Here is a 20,425-nt window from a genome sequence, read left to right as displayed (position 1 = left end):
TAAGGTCCACTGATATCTGGTCCATGTATTGATTCTTTGGCCTACCTTTGGTCATTTTCCGTCCATGATGATTGCAAGGGCATTCCTATCAATAACACTCTCAGGTCTCCATTGGACACATCCATATCAACGTAACGTAGCCTCCCTCAACTGGTCTTCAATTGGGGCAACCCACATAAGGATCCTCACAACCTCATTTCATTTCCTGTCATGGAGTGTCCAACCATTTGATCATCTCAGCATCATAGAATCATAGAATCATAGAATCATAGAATATCAGAGTTGGAAGGGACCTCAAGAGGTCATCTAGTCCAACCCCCTGCTCAAAGCAGGACCAATTCCCAGCTAAATCATCCCAGCCAGGGCTTTGTCAAGCCGGGCCTTAAAAACCTCCAAGGAAGGAGACTCCACCACCTCCCTAGGTAACGCATTCCAGTGTTTCACCACCCTCCTAGTGAAATAGTTTTTCCTGATATCCAACCTGGACCTCCCCCACTGCAACTTGAGACCATTGCTCCTTGTTCTGTCATCTGCCACCACTGAGAACAGCCGAGCTCCATCCTCTTTGGAACCCCCCTTCAGGTAGTTGAAGGCTGCTATCAAATCCCCCCTCATTCTTCTCTTCTGGAGACTAAACAATCCCAGTTCTCTCAGCCTCTCCTCATAAGTCATGTGCTCCAGACCCCTAATCATTTTTGTTGCCCTCCGCTGGACTCTTTCCAATTTTTCCACATCCTTCTTGTAGTGTGGGGACCAAAACTGGACACAGTATTCCAGATGAGGCCTCACCAATGTCGAATAAAGGGGAACGATCACGTTCCTCGATCTGCTGGCAATGCCCCTACTTATACAGCCCAAAATGCCGTTAGCCTTCTTGGCAACAAGAGCACACTGTTGACTCATATCCAGCTTCTCGTCCACTGTGACCCCTAGGTCCTTTTCAGCAGAACTGCTACCTAGCCATTCGGTCCCTAGTCTGTAGCAGTGCATGGGATTCTTCCGTCCTAAGTGCAGGACTCTGCACTTGTCCTTGTTGAACCTCATCAGGTTTTTTTCTGCCCAATCCTCTAATTTGTCTAGGTCCCTCTGTATCCGATCCCTACCCTCTAGTGTATCTACCACGCCTCCTAGTTTAGTGTCATCTGCAAACTTGCTGAGAGTGCAGTCCACACCATCCTCCAGATCATTAATAAAGATATTAAACAAAACCGGCCCCAGGACCGACCCTTGGGGCACTCCGCTTGAAACCGGCTGCCAACTAGACATGGAGCCATTGATCACTACCCGTTGAGCCCGACGATCTAGCCAGCTTTCTATCCACCTTACAGTCCATTCATCCAGCCCATACTTCTTTAACTTGGTGGCAAGAATACTGTGGGAGACAGTATCAAAAGCTTTGCTAAAGTCAAGAAATAACACATTCACTGCTTTCCCCTCATCCACAGAGCCAGTTATCTCATCATAGAAGGCAATTAGGTTAGTCAGGCACGACTTCCCCTTCGTGAATCCATGCTGACTGTTCCTGATCACTTTCCTCTCCTCTAAATGTTTCATAATTGATTCCTTGAGGACCTGCTCCATGATTTTTCCAGGGACTGAGGTGAGGCTGACTGGCCTGTAGTTCCCCGGATCCTCCTTCTTCCCTTTTTTAAAGATGGGCACTACATTAGCCTTTTTCCAGTCATCTGGGACCTCCCCCGATCGCCATGAGTTTTCAAAAATAATGTCTTCATTTCCATGGTAGAGAGCGTACCAATTCCTTTTCTTGTGACTGGCCAAGTCTGTTCCATAAATCCCAAAAACACTGTGCCAAAAAATTCAAACCAGCTCTTCTATTGCAACTTTTGGGAACTCTCTCTGCATCAGATGAAGTCCAGTTTCTATATGTAAATAGATTGTTATGAAATCACTTATGCTGCTGGTATCAGGCACTTCGGCATTTATTATATTACAGCTAGAGTTTGGCAAATAGCAGTTTTTTCATTTTATTGGCAATCTTGAAAAGTAAAAAAAATAGCTTTAGGTTCGACCAAAAACATTTTTTTTTAATTTTTAGTAAACTGAAAAGTTTAAAAAAGAATTAATTTCAGGTCAAAAAGAATGTTTTGTTTTGATTTTGACCACTTAACATTTTTGAATATTTTAAATTTTAAATGTTTTAAAAATAAAATTAAAGGAAATTTAGAAACACAAAGTTGTTTGAAGCCAAAAAAAAAATCAAAACATTTCCGATTTTTTTTCAAATGAACAATTTGACAAAATGGACACAAATTTGGAAAACATTTTGGTGTCCCCCAACCTTTTTTTGCTTAAAATTATTTAAGATGAAGATTAAGATGATTAAGAGAAAGTTTCAGCTGAAAAATGTCACCCAGTTCTAATTAAAGTAGCACCTATAAACAAACGCCAGTTAGGGTCATAGTCCTTTTATGCTGGACACTGAACAGAAAATAAAAAACAGTTCCTGCTCCCCAAGAGTTTACAATCAGTTCAGGTGAAGGTTTCTTTTCCTTATTTTATAAAAGGGGGGAAGGGCCTGGAAAGTAGTTCTAGCTAGTGTGTGTGGATGTTATCTCTAAACTCTGTGTAGGATTTGATGGGATATTTTATTACACATCAGACCACTTCCCCAGTGATATCAGTTACACTGATAAAAATGACAAGTAACTCCACACCAGTATAAAACTAGTATAAGTGAGATCAGAACCAGACCCAATGAGCTGATATGAATTCAAGTGAGGTTATGCAGCTCTATCTATGTTTCAATTAGTAAAATGTGGTATTGCTCCTTGCCACCTCTTCATGGTGCTGTATGTGTGTATGATCTTTGGACCTTTTCCTGTGTCCCTGAAGTGTAAATAAATAGTCATGGCAATTGTTCTACTAGTATTTGTTGGCCAAGCATCTGTAAAAAAAAAAATATACCAAGGGCAAACTGTAGAGGGATGGGCAACATAGAGGCTTCTCTAGTGATGTGAACAATATGGAGACAAATGAGAACTCGCTTACAACTGACTATTGGAGAGAAAACAAAGTATTCTAGCTGGCAAAAAGTCTCTCAGGTGCTATATTAGTGCAAACATTTAGCACATAATAATCACATGCAAAATCAAGTGTGATGGTCAAACCTTTTGTTTAGCACATTTGAGATTTTTACTCTTCTAAAGCACTCACGAGAGGGACATTGTTTCAAAGGAGAACAATAGACGTATGGTTAACTAAACAATCACTGGAATTAATCGTAATTTTATAGATTTAATAACTGTGTTGTAGCATGTGCTCCAGCCACCTGTCCCAGAACATTCGACTCAAGGCAGGTAAGCAGTGGGTGTTATTTTCCCAGCACTTGGAACACAAAGGGCTCAGTCTTGCACCCCCAGAAGGCAATGGCAGTTTTGCCATTGATTCCAGCTGCAACAGGAGCAGACCCAGGGTTGGAGGCCTGTCCTTGGGAAAGCTGAAGAGTAGCACTCTCCACCACAGACCCAAAATGGACCACATTCTGATCTCTATTACACTGGTGAAAACCTGGAGTAACTCCAGTGAGGCTTCACTTCAAGGATAGAATGATTCCATGTTTATACTCACGTGACAAGAGGACAGGACCTGTGCCTTCTGTTTATGAATACAGAAATAGACTTAATGACAAAAGAGGATCTCTGTTGACATGTTTCCAATAGCTGGGCCATTTTTGACAAATGTGTGGCCAATTCAGGAAGATTATGGTTCCAGTAAAAACAACAAGGAGTCTGGTGGCACCTTAAAGACTAACAGATTTATTCGGGCATAAGCTTTCGTGAGTTAAAACCTCACTTCTTCGGATGCAATGGTTCCAGTAATCCATGCTGTTAGGCAAAGCCATCTCATCAGGGCATACTTGCAAAGATGGTAAAACAGATGGCTTTATGGTCTGTGGAATGTAACCAGCCAGTTTTATCTTGAGAAATGGCAATCATTTGTCAATTTTTGAAAACGCTGAGGAGATGGCTGAGACTGTAGGTTCCTACGTAGATAATGATTCTTGACTGCAGTTGCAGGAAAGAAGGGCTTCAAATATTACCATTGACGCTTAACTTTAATAACCATTTTTATACCATCATAAAGCGAGGCCTTAAAATTGGCCATATTGGTAACCGTAAAGTCACACTGTGGAGGTAGATCCACAATGTAAATTTGCTTTTTAAAAGTTTTACAAAAAATCTTATAAAGAAGTCATAGAAATTATTTAACTTGTGCTTTATTGTATTCTATTCTAATTTTTAAAAAGAAAATAGGGTTTTTCCCCCCGTTTGGCTTTAAATATTCCCCTGCAATGTGGTAGCCCAGACATTGCAACATTCTGCTAAGGCAGAAAAACTCAAAAGTGCAATTGTCTAGAAACACACCCAAAAGGAATTAGTCAGGTTTCATTGTCCTAGTGGAGTGAAATGCAAAATGTAAACAAGAAGCACCCCTGATAAAAGTCAATTATACTTAAATTCTGTCACTTTCGCTAACTTAAATAGTTATTGAAAAGAGCTCAGATCCCACAAATTTTCCTTTGATGCCACAGCCCAGAGGTCTGCTGTGCTGTACAACGGTGTGTTACAGCTCAGGATGCTAGCTGTTTGCCCATGGCTGCCTGACTGGGATGTTCCTCTCTAAAGCATAGAGTCAGTGGAGAGGTTCAGCCGAACTGGAGGCCATCGCGACAGCCATGGGGCTCAGGACTCACACCTTTTGATGTAACACAGACACTGGCAAGGCCTCAGATCTTCCTCTCACAACCAGGTCAGATTGGCTCTTTGGGAAAGTTGCTTCTGAATGCAGCCATTGTTTCAGGCCGGGGGGGAAAGGAGGGGGAGAGAAGGCAGGAATCCTGCACGAAATTGCAGCTTCATTATTTTTTAATTGGTGTTCAGCTCATTTCTGTTTGAAAGACAGAATTCTATGGGCTTATTTGTTAACGAAATCTGTTGAAAGATGAGCAAAGGACTTTGTCCCAGGGATCAAAGCTCCCTTCCCCAAGATGGCAAACAATGTTGCCTCTTTTTTGGGGGGAGGGGAGGGATGACGTAACCTGCCAACAAGAGAGCTAGGTCTTTCAATAAAGAAATTCAGTTTGACAACATTCACTTAGTAAAAGCCATCTTTGAGCTGCTGTGTTAATAAACCATCAGCAGGTCAAGTTCTAATCCCAATGGGTCCAGTATACATGTTTGCCAATTACATCATCATCAAAGTTATTAATCTAGAAACAAGTTGTATAGCAGGGATCCAGGACTTTTTAAATTTCACTATGGAAAACTGGCTTTATGATGGATTTAGGTTTAACCAGGTTTAACCTGGAATGTTTGCTACTTTTATGGAGTGTCTCAAAGATTTACTAGCAAAGAGCCTGATACAGCAATCACTGAAGTCAGTGGTAAAGTTCCCATCAAGTTGAGGATGTGCCCCCAGTGAGGATCTGCCCCCAGAATAAAGAAATTTCCTAATAACTGACAATATATCAGCAGGGGAACGAATGAAGGGATATGATTATCAGATACAGAGACACCAACCGTTGGTCTGATGTGACACAAATAACTTCCTTTTGTGGCACTTTCCATTTGGGTATGTTAGCTGCAAAAAAGCGAGCTCCTTATTTGTGTTACAGTTGTAGGTCTGTCTGAGGAAGGAGAATCATACTTATTAAAACTAGCGACAGATCGGAACCAAAACCACTGATCCAAATGTACCAGAGCTTCACAGTTCAAATCCAGATCTGTCTCCCCTCTCTAGAATAGTCCTAATCAAACAGCTGACTTCAAACTTACACACACACCCTGAAATATGGGTATGGTCAGATCTGGGATGGAAGGCTGAAGCTCTGAGCCATCTCTGGTTAGCACAGGTAATGCTTTCCATTCCATGTGATTGTAGAGTCGATGTGGCTATGTTCTGCTCTCTGCTCTGCTGGGGTAAAGCCACTGAATACAGTGAAGTTATTCTGGATTTATATTCGTGCAAATAACAGCAGAATTTGGCTCCATATAAATAAAAATGAAGTCATAGGGCAGGGGTTGGCAACCTTCAGTACGCGGCCCAACAGGGTAATCCGCTGGCAGGCCGCGAGACATTTTGTTTACATTGACTGTCCGCAGGCACGCCCTCCCCTCCACACACACCCCCCCGCAGCTCCCAGTGGCTGCAGTTTGCCATTCCTGGCCAATGGGAGCTGCGGGAAGCGGTGACCAGCACGTCCCTACGGCCCGCCACTTCTTGCAGCTCCCATTGGCTGGGAACGGTGAACCGCGGCCACTGGGAGCTGTGGGGGGCCGTGCCTGTGGACAGTCAACGTAAACAAAATGTCTCGTGGCCCGCCAGCAGATTACCCTGATGGGCCGTGTGACGAAGGTTGCCGACCCCTGACATACGGTGTCAAATTACGTGGACTTTAACTGAGCAAATCTCCATTGACTTTAGACAGGATTTTGCTTGACTAGGGAATCTGACCCAATGTGGTAAATTAAAAGATTAGCAACCAATAGGGATCACACTGAGAAATCTGCTCCTTATATTCTATGATAAGTTAGTGAATTTCATCCTAATGTGTTGCACCTGCTTGTGTTTTCTGTTCTCCTGCTTTTGATAACAGACCGAAGTACGGTGGTAAATACTGCCTGGGGGAGCGGAAGCGATTCCGGGTTTGTAACATGAAGCCGTGCCCCACAGACAAACCGTCCTTCCGTCACATCCAGTGCAGCCAGTTTGATGCCATGCTATATAAAGGGAAGCTCTATAAGTGGACGCCGGTACCGACCAACAGTAAGTCCAACCTCCTGAGCCTCTATCTGCAAAGCTAGACAATTATTTTAAATTGATTTTACTAATGATCTGTATTGATGGTTAGAATCCATGCACAAGGCCAAGAAGTTTAACCTTTCAGTGCTGTCATAATTAAGGCATATTATTATTAATTTATTATTTGCATTTCTGTAGCATCTAGGAGTTCAAGTCATGGACTAGGACCCCATTGTACTAGGGACAAACAGAGAACGAAAAAAGGCAGTCTTTGCCCCAAAGAGCTGACGTTCTAAGCTGGCAGCACTTCAAGCGAAGGGGTCATAGGTGCATTTGCAGGTTTAGTTTATGGGTCAAAAGATGATTATTTAGAGCAGAGGAAAGTCCTGACAGTGCAAGTCGTGGTTCTGTAGCAGGGATGGCTCTAGTGGGAGAAGACAGGACATGGGTGGAAGTGTGCAGATACTCTTGGCCTTGCAGGTTTATTTACAGTCTGTTTGGAACCCTCAGTCAATCCGTGTGAGTTGCACTGCCGCCCAGAAGATGAATACTTTTCCGAAAAGCTCCGGGATGCTGTCATTGATGGGACTCCATGTTACGAAGGGAACGCAAGCCGGGATATCTGTATCAATGGGATCTGTAAGGTATGCTTTGGGTGTTTTCTCTCGTTGTGAAACGTGTCTTTGAGAACCTGTGGAGAGGTGCAGAGCTATTTTGCTGACTCACCCTAGAAGCCAGGCCAGATGAGTCCCTTTAGTTTCAGCTCCAACTGGCTCTCTCAGGAAGAGAGACAGGAATCTAGCTGCGAAAAGTCCAGTTATGTTTGTAAGCCCAAGACTGGTCTTAGAGATTTGTTAAATAAAGGCAAACCCAGAACTGGTGTTACTGTTTGCCCTATTGTGTGTGTTGTGCGCGTGAAGGAATGGTGTAAGGGCTTTGCCTGCTCGCACCAAAACAAATGTTTTATTGACAAACATGTTATTATTTTCATGCGTGGGAATGATAGTGTCTTTTCCTGACTCATGTGGATGGGGTTGCATGAAGATAAGACATGGCCATATTTGAACCTATGTTGTGGATGGGATTTGGCCTTCAGAAATGGAAGTTAAACAAAAGAACACGTCTGAACAAAAGAACATGTTTATCTTAATATAGAACCCAGACCCTGTGGGTTTCTGATTTTTAAAATTTTTATTTTCTTTCTTTGAAACTCTATAAAAACTAACGCTGGCATCAGGCCGAACTCTATTGACTGACACCTGGGAAGGACATTTCCCAAACTCACGATACCTAGAACAAAGTGCTGCCAAAGCCAACTGGGAGGCAGATAAGGAGGCATGACAGCCAGCCTCAGGAAGCAATTCCTTTGGCAGAAACATCCTTCGGCAATACCATCTACAAGGTGTCACTGATGAAGAGCAGACTGTATACGTTTTGCAGGCTGTCTTGCTACTAAAACCCACCTCAGGACTGTCGAATCATGCCTGCCTTGGAATCCTGTAGGAGTCTTCATTAGATTTCTGTGAAGACTTTTCCAGGGGACAGAGGGATGCAGTCTTGCAAAATCTTACTCACACTCATAGCCCTTACTCAGGTGAGTAGTCCCAAGATTTGGGAGATAACAAATATGCCTCATGTTTTATTAGAAAACGTTTTCACAAAGAAAACCCTCTATTTTATATTTCATAGCTAAGCTCCATTTTTACCTATTAAAATAGGGCCTTATCCAATGCCCAGTGACGTTAACGGAGAGCGCCCCAAAGTCTTCAGTGCTCATTGGATCAGACATGTAGAAAGCAACTGGAGGCATCTCGGTTTTGCAGTCCATGGACCAAATGTATTGCTATCTTGGACTTGCATTGACAGGGCTGCCCACTCTCTCAAGAGTAATTGTGGTTTCCAGGAATTACATGTGAGCCACTTCCCTCCTCTTGCAATTGACCTCACTCATACTGCCCAGAGCAAGCAGGGGAAGAGTGACCCGGACAGCACATGATTGGGATTCAGCTGTTCAGTCAGAGTTCCATGTGTGGCGGGTGCACGGTACCTGCAGCAGCGCTTAGGTAAAAATGTACTTTGAAGGACTGCCATGAAGATGGGAATGTGTACAATGTAAGGATGAAATTCCCCCCTCTGCAGATGACCAGCAAAGTCCTTTGCCTCCACTTAAATCACCCTCTGCTCTGCACAGAGATGATTTGCACCCTAATTCCTTGGCCAGAGATGCTGTTTATTTGTGGATCCATTGTCCAGCCCCTCTCACAGTTGCAGCACATAGTTTCATTCGCAGCCAGCTGTATCAGCCTGCAGACCACACAGGAGCAGATTTTCCATTCCATCGAGTACAATGAACCATGCAGGGATTACAACCATTTCTCTTTTGCTCCGTGGCGTGGAGTTTCACCGCCTGGGTTAGCTGTGTGGAATAGTGGCATGCATACAGAAACAGTAGCTGGGCTAGTGCAGTGCTCAGGCTTCTGTGTCAGCAGCGTGCTCCGTCAGTGACTTGCCAAGAGCTCTCTCGTTCCCAGACGGCTTTCGCCGCCAGATATTCCCCAACATAATTAATGAAAACAAACCCAGCTGACTACAAGGACAACACAGGCCAAATTCACCAACAGCCTCCTTGTGCTTGGAGGGAGTTATGCCCTATCAGGACACTCCTTCTGTGCACCTGCCCTGTTGAGCCTGCTCATTCAGTGTTCCAGGTGGGTCATTTACTCCGCTTTGGCTATAGGGGAAGTGGGAGTGGATCTGCAGACAGGAACACAGCATCTGGCACTGACCTGGTCCTAGGAGCCTGGGAAAAGCCTTGGGCTGGAGTTGATAGTGTTTATTTGGTATTAGCCTGTTAATACAAACAAGCCTGAAGGAGGAGGGTGATTTTTGGCTCTATACATCATGTGTTGACTGCGACTGGGAGGAGGCTGGGAAGCCACCCATGTGTGCCAGCAGTGAGTTCGACCTACAGTTCTTACGGGGGGGTGAATGGATAAAAAAGAAACAGCCACTGGACAAAGGGAAAAGATAAGTCCTTATCTTCCCGCTCATGTGGGTTGCTATGTACTCACCAACATTACTCAGAGCAGAAAGGCAGCTAAAACCCGAGCAGCAGCATGTGTTTGAACATACTCAAGTTTTGGCTGCTGCCAATCGGAGAGAGAAATTAAGAGGAAACACAGCGCTGCCTGTTCCTCTTTGTTGTGTGTGGGAAGAAGATGGTTGCAGAGCGACACCAGCACGACAAGACTTTCCCAGATCTGTGTGGGCTGCTGGGCCTTTGCACTCCATATGGCACAGAGAGGAGATGGGGAAATAATCAATAAGCAATTATCTTTGCAGCTGCTTATGTCAAAACCATTCACGGAAAATCTCACCCTTCCTTAGAAACAGCCATTCAGATTTTGTTGCCAGCAGAGCCAGAGTCCAAAACCGGGTGGCAGTTGCTCTGCTGAGCAGTACTCACAGAGCCGGGTCCACTTTTAGTCTAGGCGCAAAGGGTCGCAATCTTCATGTGGCACGTACAAGTGAAAAATGAGATTTAGCAGCCCTGTGCGAATGACAAGTTAGTCAGCCAGAGACGGCTGCACACGCAAAAGCTGGTGCTGTCTTAGTCTCCGACACCAAAATTAAAACTAACTCCTTGGCTCAGAACAGGCTCTTACGGTAGGAAAAAGTAACAATGTTCTTTCCCCATCACACAAATAAAACTGTTTTCCTGGACACTACTGCACCCAAACAGGACAACTCACCTATTCACACAGTGTGAAGGGGCACTTACCTCTTGAGTGCCTTCATGTGACTGGGTGTGGTACTGCAGACTTTTTCTCACCCCTGGCACCTGGTACAGGCTGCCAGCCAACCTTAGCGGGTCTTCAGTGGCATGGCTCTCTGGCCATATCACAAAGTCCAGATGAACCTGGGGGTATTAAAGAGTCCAGTAACTAAAGTCTCTTTGCCCCTGCTGTGGCCTTCATCCCTGGCCCTGGGCCCTTTTATAGAATATCAGGGTTGGAAGGGACCTCAGGAGGTATCTAGTCCAACCCCCTGCTCAAAGCAGGACTAATCCCCAGACAGATTTTTGCCCCAGATCCCTACATGGCCCCCTCAAGGGTTGAACTCACAACCCTGGGTTTAGCAGGCCAATGCTCAAACCACTGAGCTATCCCTCCCCCCATTTTAGATTTGCCTTTTTGTTCAGGCTCCTAAATGAGGCCTGTCCCCTTCTTGGGCTGCACGACACTTTACCGGTGGCTGATAGGGGCTGGCCCGCCCTCTACTCCGGGTTTCAATCCAGGGATCCTATACACACCAGCCATGTACTGTTTATTCAATCTGTCGCTGCTGTTTCCCTGGGCCTCTTGCAACTGGGCCCTTTTATCTCCAGCCCTAAGTGCGGGCCGGTGTCCCCAGGTCCTTCTCCCTCTGCAGTCGCAGTGTAAGTTCAGCCATCCATGAGTGCTGTCTACTTGTCGGCCTCCTTCGCTCCTCTGCTCCCCGCTGGGAACTGACCTGCTAAGGCCCCTCAGGAGCTTTTATTTCAGCCTCTTGAGCTCTGATTGGTCATCGCTAGCCCTTCTAGCCTTTGGAGGACCAGGTCTCTCTACCTTCCAAGATGGCCGCTCCAGTGAGGCCTCTCTAAGCAAGCCTAGAGGATGCAGCTTTGTGGCTTTTTTCCCTCCCACTGTGTGGCTTCTTGGGACAGGGTGTAGCAGAGCAGCGGGGCCTCCAGCAGGGGACAGTGGTACACCCTGTCACACACAGATACTAAAAGGACCCTTTGGCATTCACTCTGGGGCTTTTACTGAACTAAAATCAAATGGGTATCTCTGGTACTGAAGGGCAAGAGACTGGGCACTGCCACCTGCATGTGAGTGCGCACAGTACGTTAGCAGAATATAAAAAATCTCCCTGGCCCTGCAGAGAAACTGCACTGGCAGATCTACCAATCAGGAGGCTGCCATCTCCCAACTAAAGCACGGGATTTAGCACTAACAAAGTCCAACAATTCTCTTCTCCTACCACACGGACTCCCTACTCTTAGGTTCGTGTAACAGAAGACTCTGAAAGAAACGAGCAGAAAGGTAAACGGTTGGGCTTTTACAAATAGTATTGCATCCAACTTTACATCAAAATCTGTGTAAAATTGAAAGGGTGCAAACAAATGCTAGATGCTCACAGACAGGCCCAGGAGAAAATGGAAAGAGGGATATGGACTGCATTCTTGCCAAGGTATTTGAGTGCCTAACTTCAAAAAGACACCCAGGTGCTGGATATGCGGCAATTTGATAACTTACCAACACAAGCTGGCTTTGGTGGACCTTTAGTGAACTGCCAGACCTGACTCCTTCATCCCTTCTGAGCAGGACAGGTGGCAGGAAAAGTGGTCATGAGTAAGAAATCTGACGCTGTGTGCCTCAGCGTAAGGGACATCCTGCTGGCTTCAACCCTGTGTAAGTGTTTGCAACTTCACTGAAGCTAAGTGAGTTGCATCTATTTGTGCCCTGATCCCTAGATTAAGATGAACCAGACTTCAGAGCCATTAGCTGAGACCACACCGTTTGTAAGAAGAGAGATGGAACAAGTGCTTGGATACTACGGCTACACCCGGTGATGGTGAAATGAAACAAACTAGAAGGCTGTAATAGAAATGTAATAACAATACATGATTCTTCAGCGATGGCCACGGACAAAACAGTTCAGGGCACAATCACCAAATTCATGTCACCTAAACATCCCCCCACCCCATGCTCCTGGGACAGGCAGGGGCCTGACCTAGACTCCCGGATCAGCAAGGCTGCTCTCACTTACACTGGCAAAAGCAGTCCCCCTCTGGGCTATTGTGTTGGCTGGGTCGTGGCAGAACACAGCATACTCCAGTCCCGGACATTATCATCATCATTTGGAATTAATAGTATTGTAGAATCCAAGGAGCCCCAGCCACGGACCAGGACACCATGGTGCTAGGCGCTGTACGTGGCCTTTCCCTGCTCCTAGCCAGAGCCCCAGCCTACCCCATGCACCAGGGAAGCAGGAGGAACTGGCTGTATGTAAGTTCAAGATTTCCCCCATGCCAGAATCTGGCCCTTAATCTCCCTGGGTAACCCATGTGTCTGTCTTCCTTATTTCGCATCCTACCAATGACAAATGGTACACTGCCAGGCAGGCCGCTCAGTGAGCCTGGTCCTGGTCACATTCATTATTTCCTGTGAGGACTGGTGATCCCATCATGACACTCTGTGACTCGGGCACAGCTTGCTGGCACTGAGAGACACCTGTGGGCTGTGTGACGGAGAAACAGACCCATTGACATTATTAGAGCAGGCTCCCATGCACTTTCTGCCTCTCTGGAAGTGTATAATGCAGCTGTTGGAGCCAACAGAAATTGCACTCCTCTCGTCATTTAAAACCAGAGCCTTGTGAAGAGATTTTCACTACTGAGTGTGAGCTACGGGAGTTCTTGTGTTTCAGAACGTGGGCTGTGACTATGAAATTGACTCCAACGCTGTCGAGGATCGGTGCGGGGTGTGCCATGGGGATGGATCCACCTGCCAGACTGTGAAAAAGATGTTCGAGGAGAGCGAGGGGCTGGGTAAGGGTGTCTGTCACAACCGTCTGCCAGCCTGTCCCTGAACTTTTGCTGGTTCCTGTTCTGACAGGGAACATTTGTGAGCAGCATGAATTGGTGAGAATGCACAGCACCTGCCGTGTTCCATGACGGCTCATTTAGGAAGGGAAGCAGGTCATAAAAGGTTAAACAAATACTGATAAGATATACCAATAAAAGGTGCTCAGAGGTTTTGCAGGTAGAAGGGACAAATCCACCACACAGATCCTTTTCTCCAGGAACCCTACAAGCTAAGGCCGGAGACTGCTGGACTGGCAGGCAGGGATGTGCTGTGGCATGCACGCATGAGCAGCATGTACTCCTGGCCAGTTCATGCCGGTGGTGGCAGCATTTGTAGTAACTTTCTGGGGGATAGATAAGCCTCTACTCGGCAGATCACCATGTTGCTCAGGGGACACAGTGCATGGGCCAGTGTGGTGGATAGTCCTGGTTTTTCAGGGTCCTTGCGGTACCCTTTAAGGTACTCTGCTTGACTCGGGACAACATGGTTACCTATAGCGAGTCACTTAGCATCTTTGTGCATCCGTTTTCCCTGTCTGTGAAACAGGGAAAACTCCAATCTCACAAGGAGATTGTAGTTCATCACCATTTATAAAGGGCTTTGAGATCCTTTGGCAGAAGGTGCTGTAAAAGTACAATGTACCGTTATTATTATTTATCATTATGTCTTTGAGCACAAAATTCCCTCACAACTTTTTTTTAAAATAGGAAAGCTCTGTTTCCGTTCCCATGCTTTATATGTTAAAATGCCAAGATGGTTTTTATATAGATAGATAGAGACAGCACTTCTTTTAATTAAAGAAACATGACTAGAACTTTGTAAAGTATAACTAAGCTCCCTTAGTAACTAAACATGGCCCTAAAAACTGAGCAAGTGGACAGAATGAGGTTAGGTCAAAGATCTCGCCTATTTGAATAAGAGAGAGACAAAAAAAGATTCTGACTTGTTGTTTTAAATGATTTTCTTAATACAAACACCCTTAATCTGTAGATCCAGATTTTCCCTGTATCAGCAGTGTGGGGGGAGGCGCAGGACTGGTTTGCAAACAGGAACTCTTCAGTAACATGACTGGTAGGAAATTCCACAGGGGAAAGTAGGATCAGCAATAAAGAGAAGGTAAATTATTGCCAGTGTAATTGTTCTGAAAGGCTTTGGCTAGGACACGTAGGAAGCGAAGGGAGTGATTCCATCAATATCCTTCATTTCATTCTGATTGATATTTGTGGCCCATTACAGACAGTTGACAAGAAGGTGTGAGTAACTGTAGGGAGAAATTAGTAAGGGGGAAATTAAATTTAGGTTTTGTAATGACCCAACCACTCCCAGTCTTTATTCAGGGTCATTACAAAACCTAAACTTAATTTCCCCCATACTAATTTCTCCCTACTGTTACTCACACCTTCTTGTCAACTGTCTGTAATGAGCCACTCTCTTACCACTTCAAAAGTTATTTTTCCTCCCTTGGTATCCTGCTGTTCATTGATTTATCTCATTAGACTGACCTCACACTTGGTAAAGCAACCTCCATCCTTTCATGTATTTATACCTGCGCCTGTATTTTTCACTTCATGCATCCGATGAAGTGGGTTTTAGCCCACGAAAGCTTATGCCCAAATAAATTTGTTAGTCTCTAAGGTGCCTCGGTTTTTTTGCTGATACAGACTAACATGGCTACCCCTGAAACCTGGAAAGAAAGAGCTATTTTATCTGAGCCCCCAAGTATCCGCTGATGCTGAAATCAGCAGCTAAAAGACAGAATGTTCTGTTTAATCAGCTTGGAGGCTCTCATTGCTCTAGCGATTTGACTGGAAGTGATTGATTTATCTGGCATAGGGTTCGACTGCCTGAGACTGACAGTCAATGAAATTCCCAGGTTACGTTGACATTGGGATGATCCCAGCTGGAGCCCGGGAGATTAGAATTGAGGAAGTGGCAGAAGCAGGAAATTTCCTGGCCTTGAGGAGTGAAGATCCAGAGAAATACTTTCTGAATGGTGGGTGGACCATCCAATGGAACGGAGATTACAAAGTGGCTGGGACAACCTTCACCTACGAGAGGACTGGAAACTGGGAGAACCTTACATCCCCTGGCCCCACAGGGGAGCCCGTCTGGATCCAGGTACTTGGATGATGTTTTATTTTGCTATGTAGCCACACATGACAAGTGCGAAGATCTGTGTGGGGCAGATCAACATGCAGCAAAGCTCTTTACAAATATAAACTTAGAAAAATGCCACCAGCAGCTAGGAAGGGCACTTAGTCCTCGTTCGCTGATAACATAGTTCTGATTATTATTAGTAGTATTATGATATTACCTAGAGACCACAACCAAAATCTAGGCCCCATTGGGCTAGGGACTGTACATACACCTAAGTCCCGGCTCCAGAGAGCTTACAATCTAAATAGACACGATGGACAAAGGAATTATCTTCCTTTTACAGGGGGGGAACAGATACACAGAGAATTAAGTGACTTGCTCAAGGTCACACAGGAATTCTGTGGCAGAGCAGGGATTTGAACCCAGAGCTGCCAAGGCCTTATCCATAAGACCATCCTTCCCCTTGATTAGGGAAGCATCAAGTTTTAAAGCAGAGCAAATGCCTTATTATGCCAAACTGGGTGTAATTTCTCTCCCAGTATGATTTCAAATCAGCAAAGCACAGCTGAGCCTATCAAAATATTTTCAATTCATGGTAATTGCAGCCAGTGGAATAATTTTGATTTTTCTTGCTGAGTCCAATTTAAACAGTTGCTCTGATTAGACAGCACACTTACAGCTATGCATAACAGAACCTGGCAAACCTACCGCCAGACCCTCCCGAAATGAAGTGTGCATTTGGTGGAGCTCAGAGCAACCGACTGTTAAAAGTCTCATGCAAGGAAAACGTTGGCCTGGTTATCACACCATCTCGCTGCTGCTTGAGCTGAGGAACGGGAGCACTTGCATTCGCGGTCTGCAGAGGCAAACCTCAAGCGCCGTAATCCCTTTAGGGGAACTCGGTTGTACTGTGCTGGCATCAGACACACCTTAGACTCTGGAAACCCCTTGTGCTCTTCCCTTTCCCATCAGAGCTCACAGCTGCCAGTGGGATTTCTCTGTAGACGAGCACAGTATACCTAGCTCTCTCCTCTCATGGGGCAGTCAGAATTTCAGCGCAAACTGGTGCTTTGACGGCAACTAGTAATCGTGCATGTTTCTTTGGGAACAACTGTAATTAGCAGCCAGAAGGATTCGCTTGATCTGACGCGCATATTTCCAAATTAGTGGGTGGATCCAGCCCATGTTCTTTCCAGCTGAAACTAATCCAAAGAGCAGCATTCCTCAAAACATTTCCACAGGAGAGAGAATACTAAAAGAAATGTCTATTTCCTGAATCCTTTTTCTTATCTCATGGGGAAAGGGGAAAGAGATCACAACATTTTTAACAGGGTTAACAGAGCCCTCAAGATGCTTTGACATGAGACCCTTTGGCCTCGATGCCCCTTCCTGAATGCAGCAGCAGGGTTGGGTTGGGTTGCAATGCAATGCCATGACAAAGCCATTATCCCATTACAATGCAGTATTGTGACCTGGTGGCATCTCGCCAGCCCCTCAACCATCCTGTAGCCAAGAGTCTTGGCATGAGTGTCAGCCCCTGGCCTGCACTAGGGCACTAACTATGGCAGAGAGTGGGGGCTGATGGATACGTATACAAATATAATATTTGGGTTGCAGTGTTAAAGGCTCTGCAAGTCAGCCTACTTGGTGGGTGTAATTTCGGCTCCGGACGCTCATGGGATTGAGGGCAGAACCGCAAACACTGAGAATCTCTTACTCAGGGCAAAATCCAGCCCCTCTGTTCCCCCCAGCCCCCAAGAGTCATGTTTCTAGGCTATAAAGAGACCTTTCTCAGGAACACAGCTCTGTAATAGCAGCAAGAAACTTTCCAAGGCAAATAGAGACAAAGATTTTGCCCCACTCTTCTTTTAAGTTATTGTTCCCGAGTAGATAAGCCAAAGTTCAGGGCCTTGCAGGGTTGCTTTCATTAGAATAATAAATCAATGATGTGCATCAGGTATATTCTGGATGCAATCTTGTTTATTCACCAAAAATATACCCAAAATCCTGTCTCCCTGAACACAGCAGAAACAAGCAGCAGCAAGCAGTTTCCATGCTCAGAAATCCCCAAGTCTGACACGCCAGCAAGCTCTGTGCCCAAGAAGCCCTGTCCCTCTGCTTCCTCTCCAGGTCACGCTCAGAATTCCTTCCCCTGTCTTTCTGCCTCCAGCATACACAGCCTGGAACCAATATCCCAGCCCCGGCGCCTGTCCCCAGGGAAACCCCTCAGCCAACATGGTTTCGCTATGACCTACCATGCAGCCTAGTACCAGGTGCTAGCCCCACAGTCCCCAGCTGGTTTTACTACAGGGCTTGATTGTCCTTCCATTGAGCCTGAAAGAGAGTGCCTGCTCCATTGGCTTTAACGAGGTCTGTGGTGGCTTTGGATCCCAGACCCCTTGCCGGCAGCCATCAGCACCTTCCAACGTAACATTACACAGGGATCAGCTGCAGCTTGAATTAAGACTCTAAATTTCCATTTGGGGATTCCAAAAAAGTCTCGTCCTGGACGTTGGAGATCCCAGTTCATTTCCCTCCTCGGCCACAGACTTCCTGCGAGATATCAGGCAGGTCACTCAGCTTCTGTGTGCCTCAGTTCCCTGTCTGCACAATGGGGCTAACTGCGCTTCTCCCCTCCCAGGGCTATTGTGAGGGTAAATGCATTAAAACGTGTGATCTCAAAGCACTATAGAAAAGATTATTATTCGCCATCCATTCAGATTTTGCTCCTATGGTTCAGCAGGTCACCGGACCACCCCGCGAAGGAATTGGAGTTCTGTCTATGTAATTCAGCAGGCTGAGGGTCCTCTTCACTTCTGCCCATTCTCTTTATCTATTAATCTAATTACTTACTTTTAGCAAGGGGAACAAAGTTTGTCTCCTGCCCAAACTTCCGCTCAGTGTGAATCTGCCTCCTACTAACTAGCAGGTAGGTTTGTGTCCTTCAGGTAGCCAGTCTCACTTCACTAATGAAGTTTTGATCATTTTTCCTTTTAAAACACGAGCTCTTCTAGGAGTAGCCAGCCGTCCCCTCTCCCTCATGTTTAAATACCTTTCCAAACAGCACTACTTTGCAGTAAAGGCCGGCCCGTGTCACTATTTACATTAACTAACTCAATTGTCAGAGGTTTCTGATTACGCAGGCTCAAAATTATCATTCCAGCTGGATCTCTGCCAACTTAACTTCCAGCCCAGGAGTGAGTCTTTAAGATTTAAAAATAGAAGGGGCTGACTTCTCATTTTACACCACTTTACACCAGCGTCACTGTTTGACTTCAATGGAGCTATGATCGTTATAGACTAGTGTTAGCGGAGAAGGCCCATAAAATGCTGCCCAGAGACAGCTCCCTGAGGGAAAGAAGCCCATACACAGAGTGACTGTGCAGTGGTCTCCTGGGGACAGGCTGTGGGGACAGGCTTATGTGGCAAACTCCAACGCAAACCAGTCAGACCCCAGGACATTCAGAATGAAGCCTGAGCTTCCCCCTTGCCCACATCCTGTCCAGTCATCGGCCAATCTCGCCGTGGCAGGAGCTAAGGACAGCGCTCCACCACGGTCATGAATTTTTGTTGGCTTTTGTCAACTCTTGAGTTGGGAGGTGGGGGCGGAGGGAGAACATCAGAAATCATTGAATCATAGAAACGTAGGCGTGGAAGGGACGTCGTGAGGCCATCTAGTCTATCCCTTCGCTCTGAGGCAGGACCAAGTCTGCTGAGAGCATCCCAGACAGGTGTTTGTCTAACCTGTTAAAAACCTCCCCACAACCTCCCTGGAACCTCCCTGTTCCAGAGCTTATCTAGCCGTAGAGTTAAAAAGGGTTTTCTACTCTCTGACCTAAATTTCCATGGCTACAGATTAAGCCCATTACTTCTTGTCCTGCCTTCAGTGACCATGGAGAACAATTGATTCCCGTCCTCTTTAGAACAGCCCTTAACACATCTGAAGACTGTTATCAGGTCCCCGCTCAGTCTCCTTAAACATGCCCAGCCCTTTTAGCCTTTCTTCACAGCTCAGCTTTTCTAAACCTTTTATCGTTTTTGTTGCTCTCTTCTGGATTCTCTCCAGTTTATCCACATCTTTCTTAAAGTGCAGCACCTGGAACTGGACACAGCACTCCAGCTGAGGCGTCACCAGTGTTGAGGAGACCAAGACAATTATTTCCCATGTCTCACATACGACAATGCTGTTAATACCCCCCAGAATGACATTAGCCCTTTTTGCAGCTGCACCACATTGTTGGCTCATATTGGATTTGTGACCCACTGTAACTCCCCCAGACCCTTGTGAGCAGTACGGCTCGCCTACCCTCATTCCCCATTTTGTACTTGTGTGTTTGATATCGCCGCACGTAACAGAAAACGAAGCCCCAGTTCTGGGGATCAGCTAGGGGGACCTCAGCCTAGGAAGGAGAGGTTATTATTATTTGTGCATGTTCCTAAAAAGTCAGTGTACATTTTAAGAAATCCACTACACAAACATGTCTGCTGGGCAGCAGGGATGGGGGAGGGGTGGGTATCCTTTGCCCTGGTTATTGCAAATGTTAATTTCAACAGGCTCTTTTCTTTGCTTAGACTAGAGCAAACAACCCAGGGAGCAGAGGGAGCAGTTAATGAATTTCAGAGTTTATTTATGCCAATGGTGAGCTGTTTACTTTAACATTCCCCTCCTTCACCTCTCCTCCCCCACCCCCATTGACAAGGAAAGTCTTTTTTTCTTTTCCCAAATGATGAGAATGCGTATTAGGTTTACTCCAGCTGGTGGGTTACTCAGGAGTTCTAACCCAAAAGTTCCCCACGTATCCTGGGCTCTCCTGTGACTGGACTGGGCAGCCTGAACTCACTTCTGTTGTCAGTTCCCCAGGAAGCCTTTTCACAAATACGTCCAAGGAACACTCTGAGGGCAGGTCTTCACTACGGGGGGGGGCGGAGGGGGTCAA

The 20,425-nt window shown here is 45.8% G+C and overlaps 1 protein-coding gene across 2 annotated transcripts in view; it reads left to right on the top strand.

Annotated features, from left to right (window-relative positions):
- Window positions 1-20,425, top strand: part of ADAMTS7 (ADAM metallopeptidase with thrombospondin type 1 motif 7) — a 141,828-nt gene that overhangs the window by 43,345 nt on the left and 78,058 nt on the right. For both annotated transcript variants that reach the window (XM_054041376.1, XM_054041375.1), the window contains 4 exons: window positions 6,617-6,786; window positions 7,273-7,406; window positions 13,234-13,354; window positions 15,265-15,509. In XM_054041376.1, coding sequence (XP_053897351.1) covers window positions 6,617-6,786; window positions 7,273-7,406; window positions 13,234-13,354; window positions 15,265-15,509 — 670 coding nt within the window. The remainder of the gene's footprint in view (window positions 1-6,616; window positions 6,787-7,272; window positions 7,407-13,233; window positions 13,355-15,264; window positions 15,510-20,425) is intronic.

This window comes from Malaclemys terrapin, chromosome 10, assembly GCF_027887155.1.
Source record: "Malaclemys terrapin pileata isolate rMalTer1 chromosome 10, rMalTer1.hap1, whole genome shotgun sequence".
In the NCBI taxonomy this organism is placed as follows: domain Eukaryota; kingdom Metazoa; phylum Chordata; order Testudines; family Emydidae; genus Malaclemys; species Malaclemys terrapin.
Note: the sequence above shows the minus strand (reverse complement) of the source record. Positions and strands in the feature narration are given on the sequence as shown.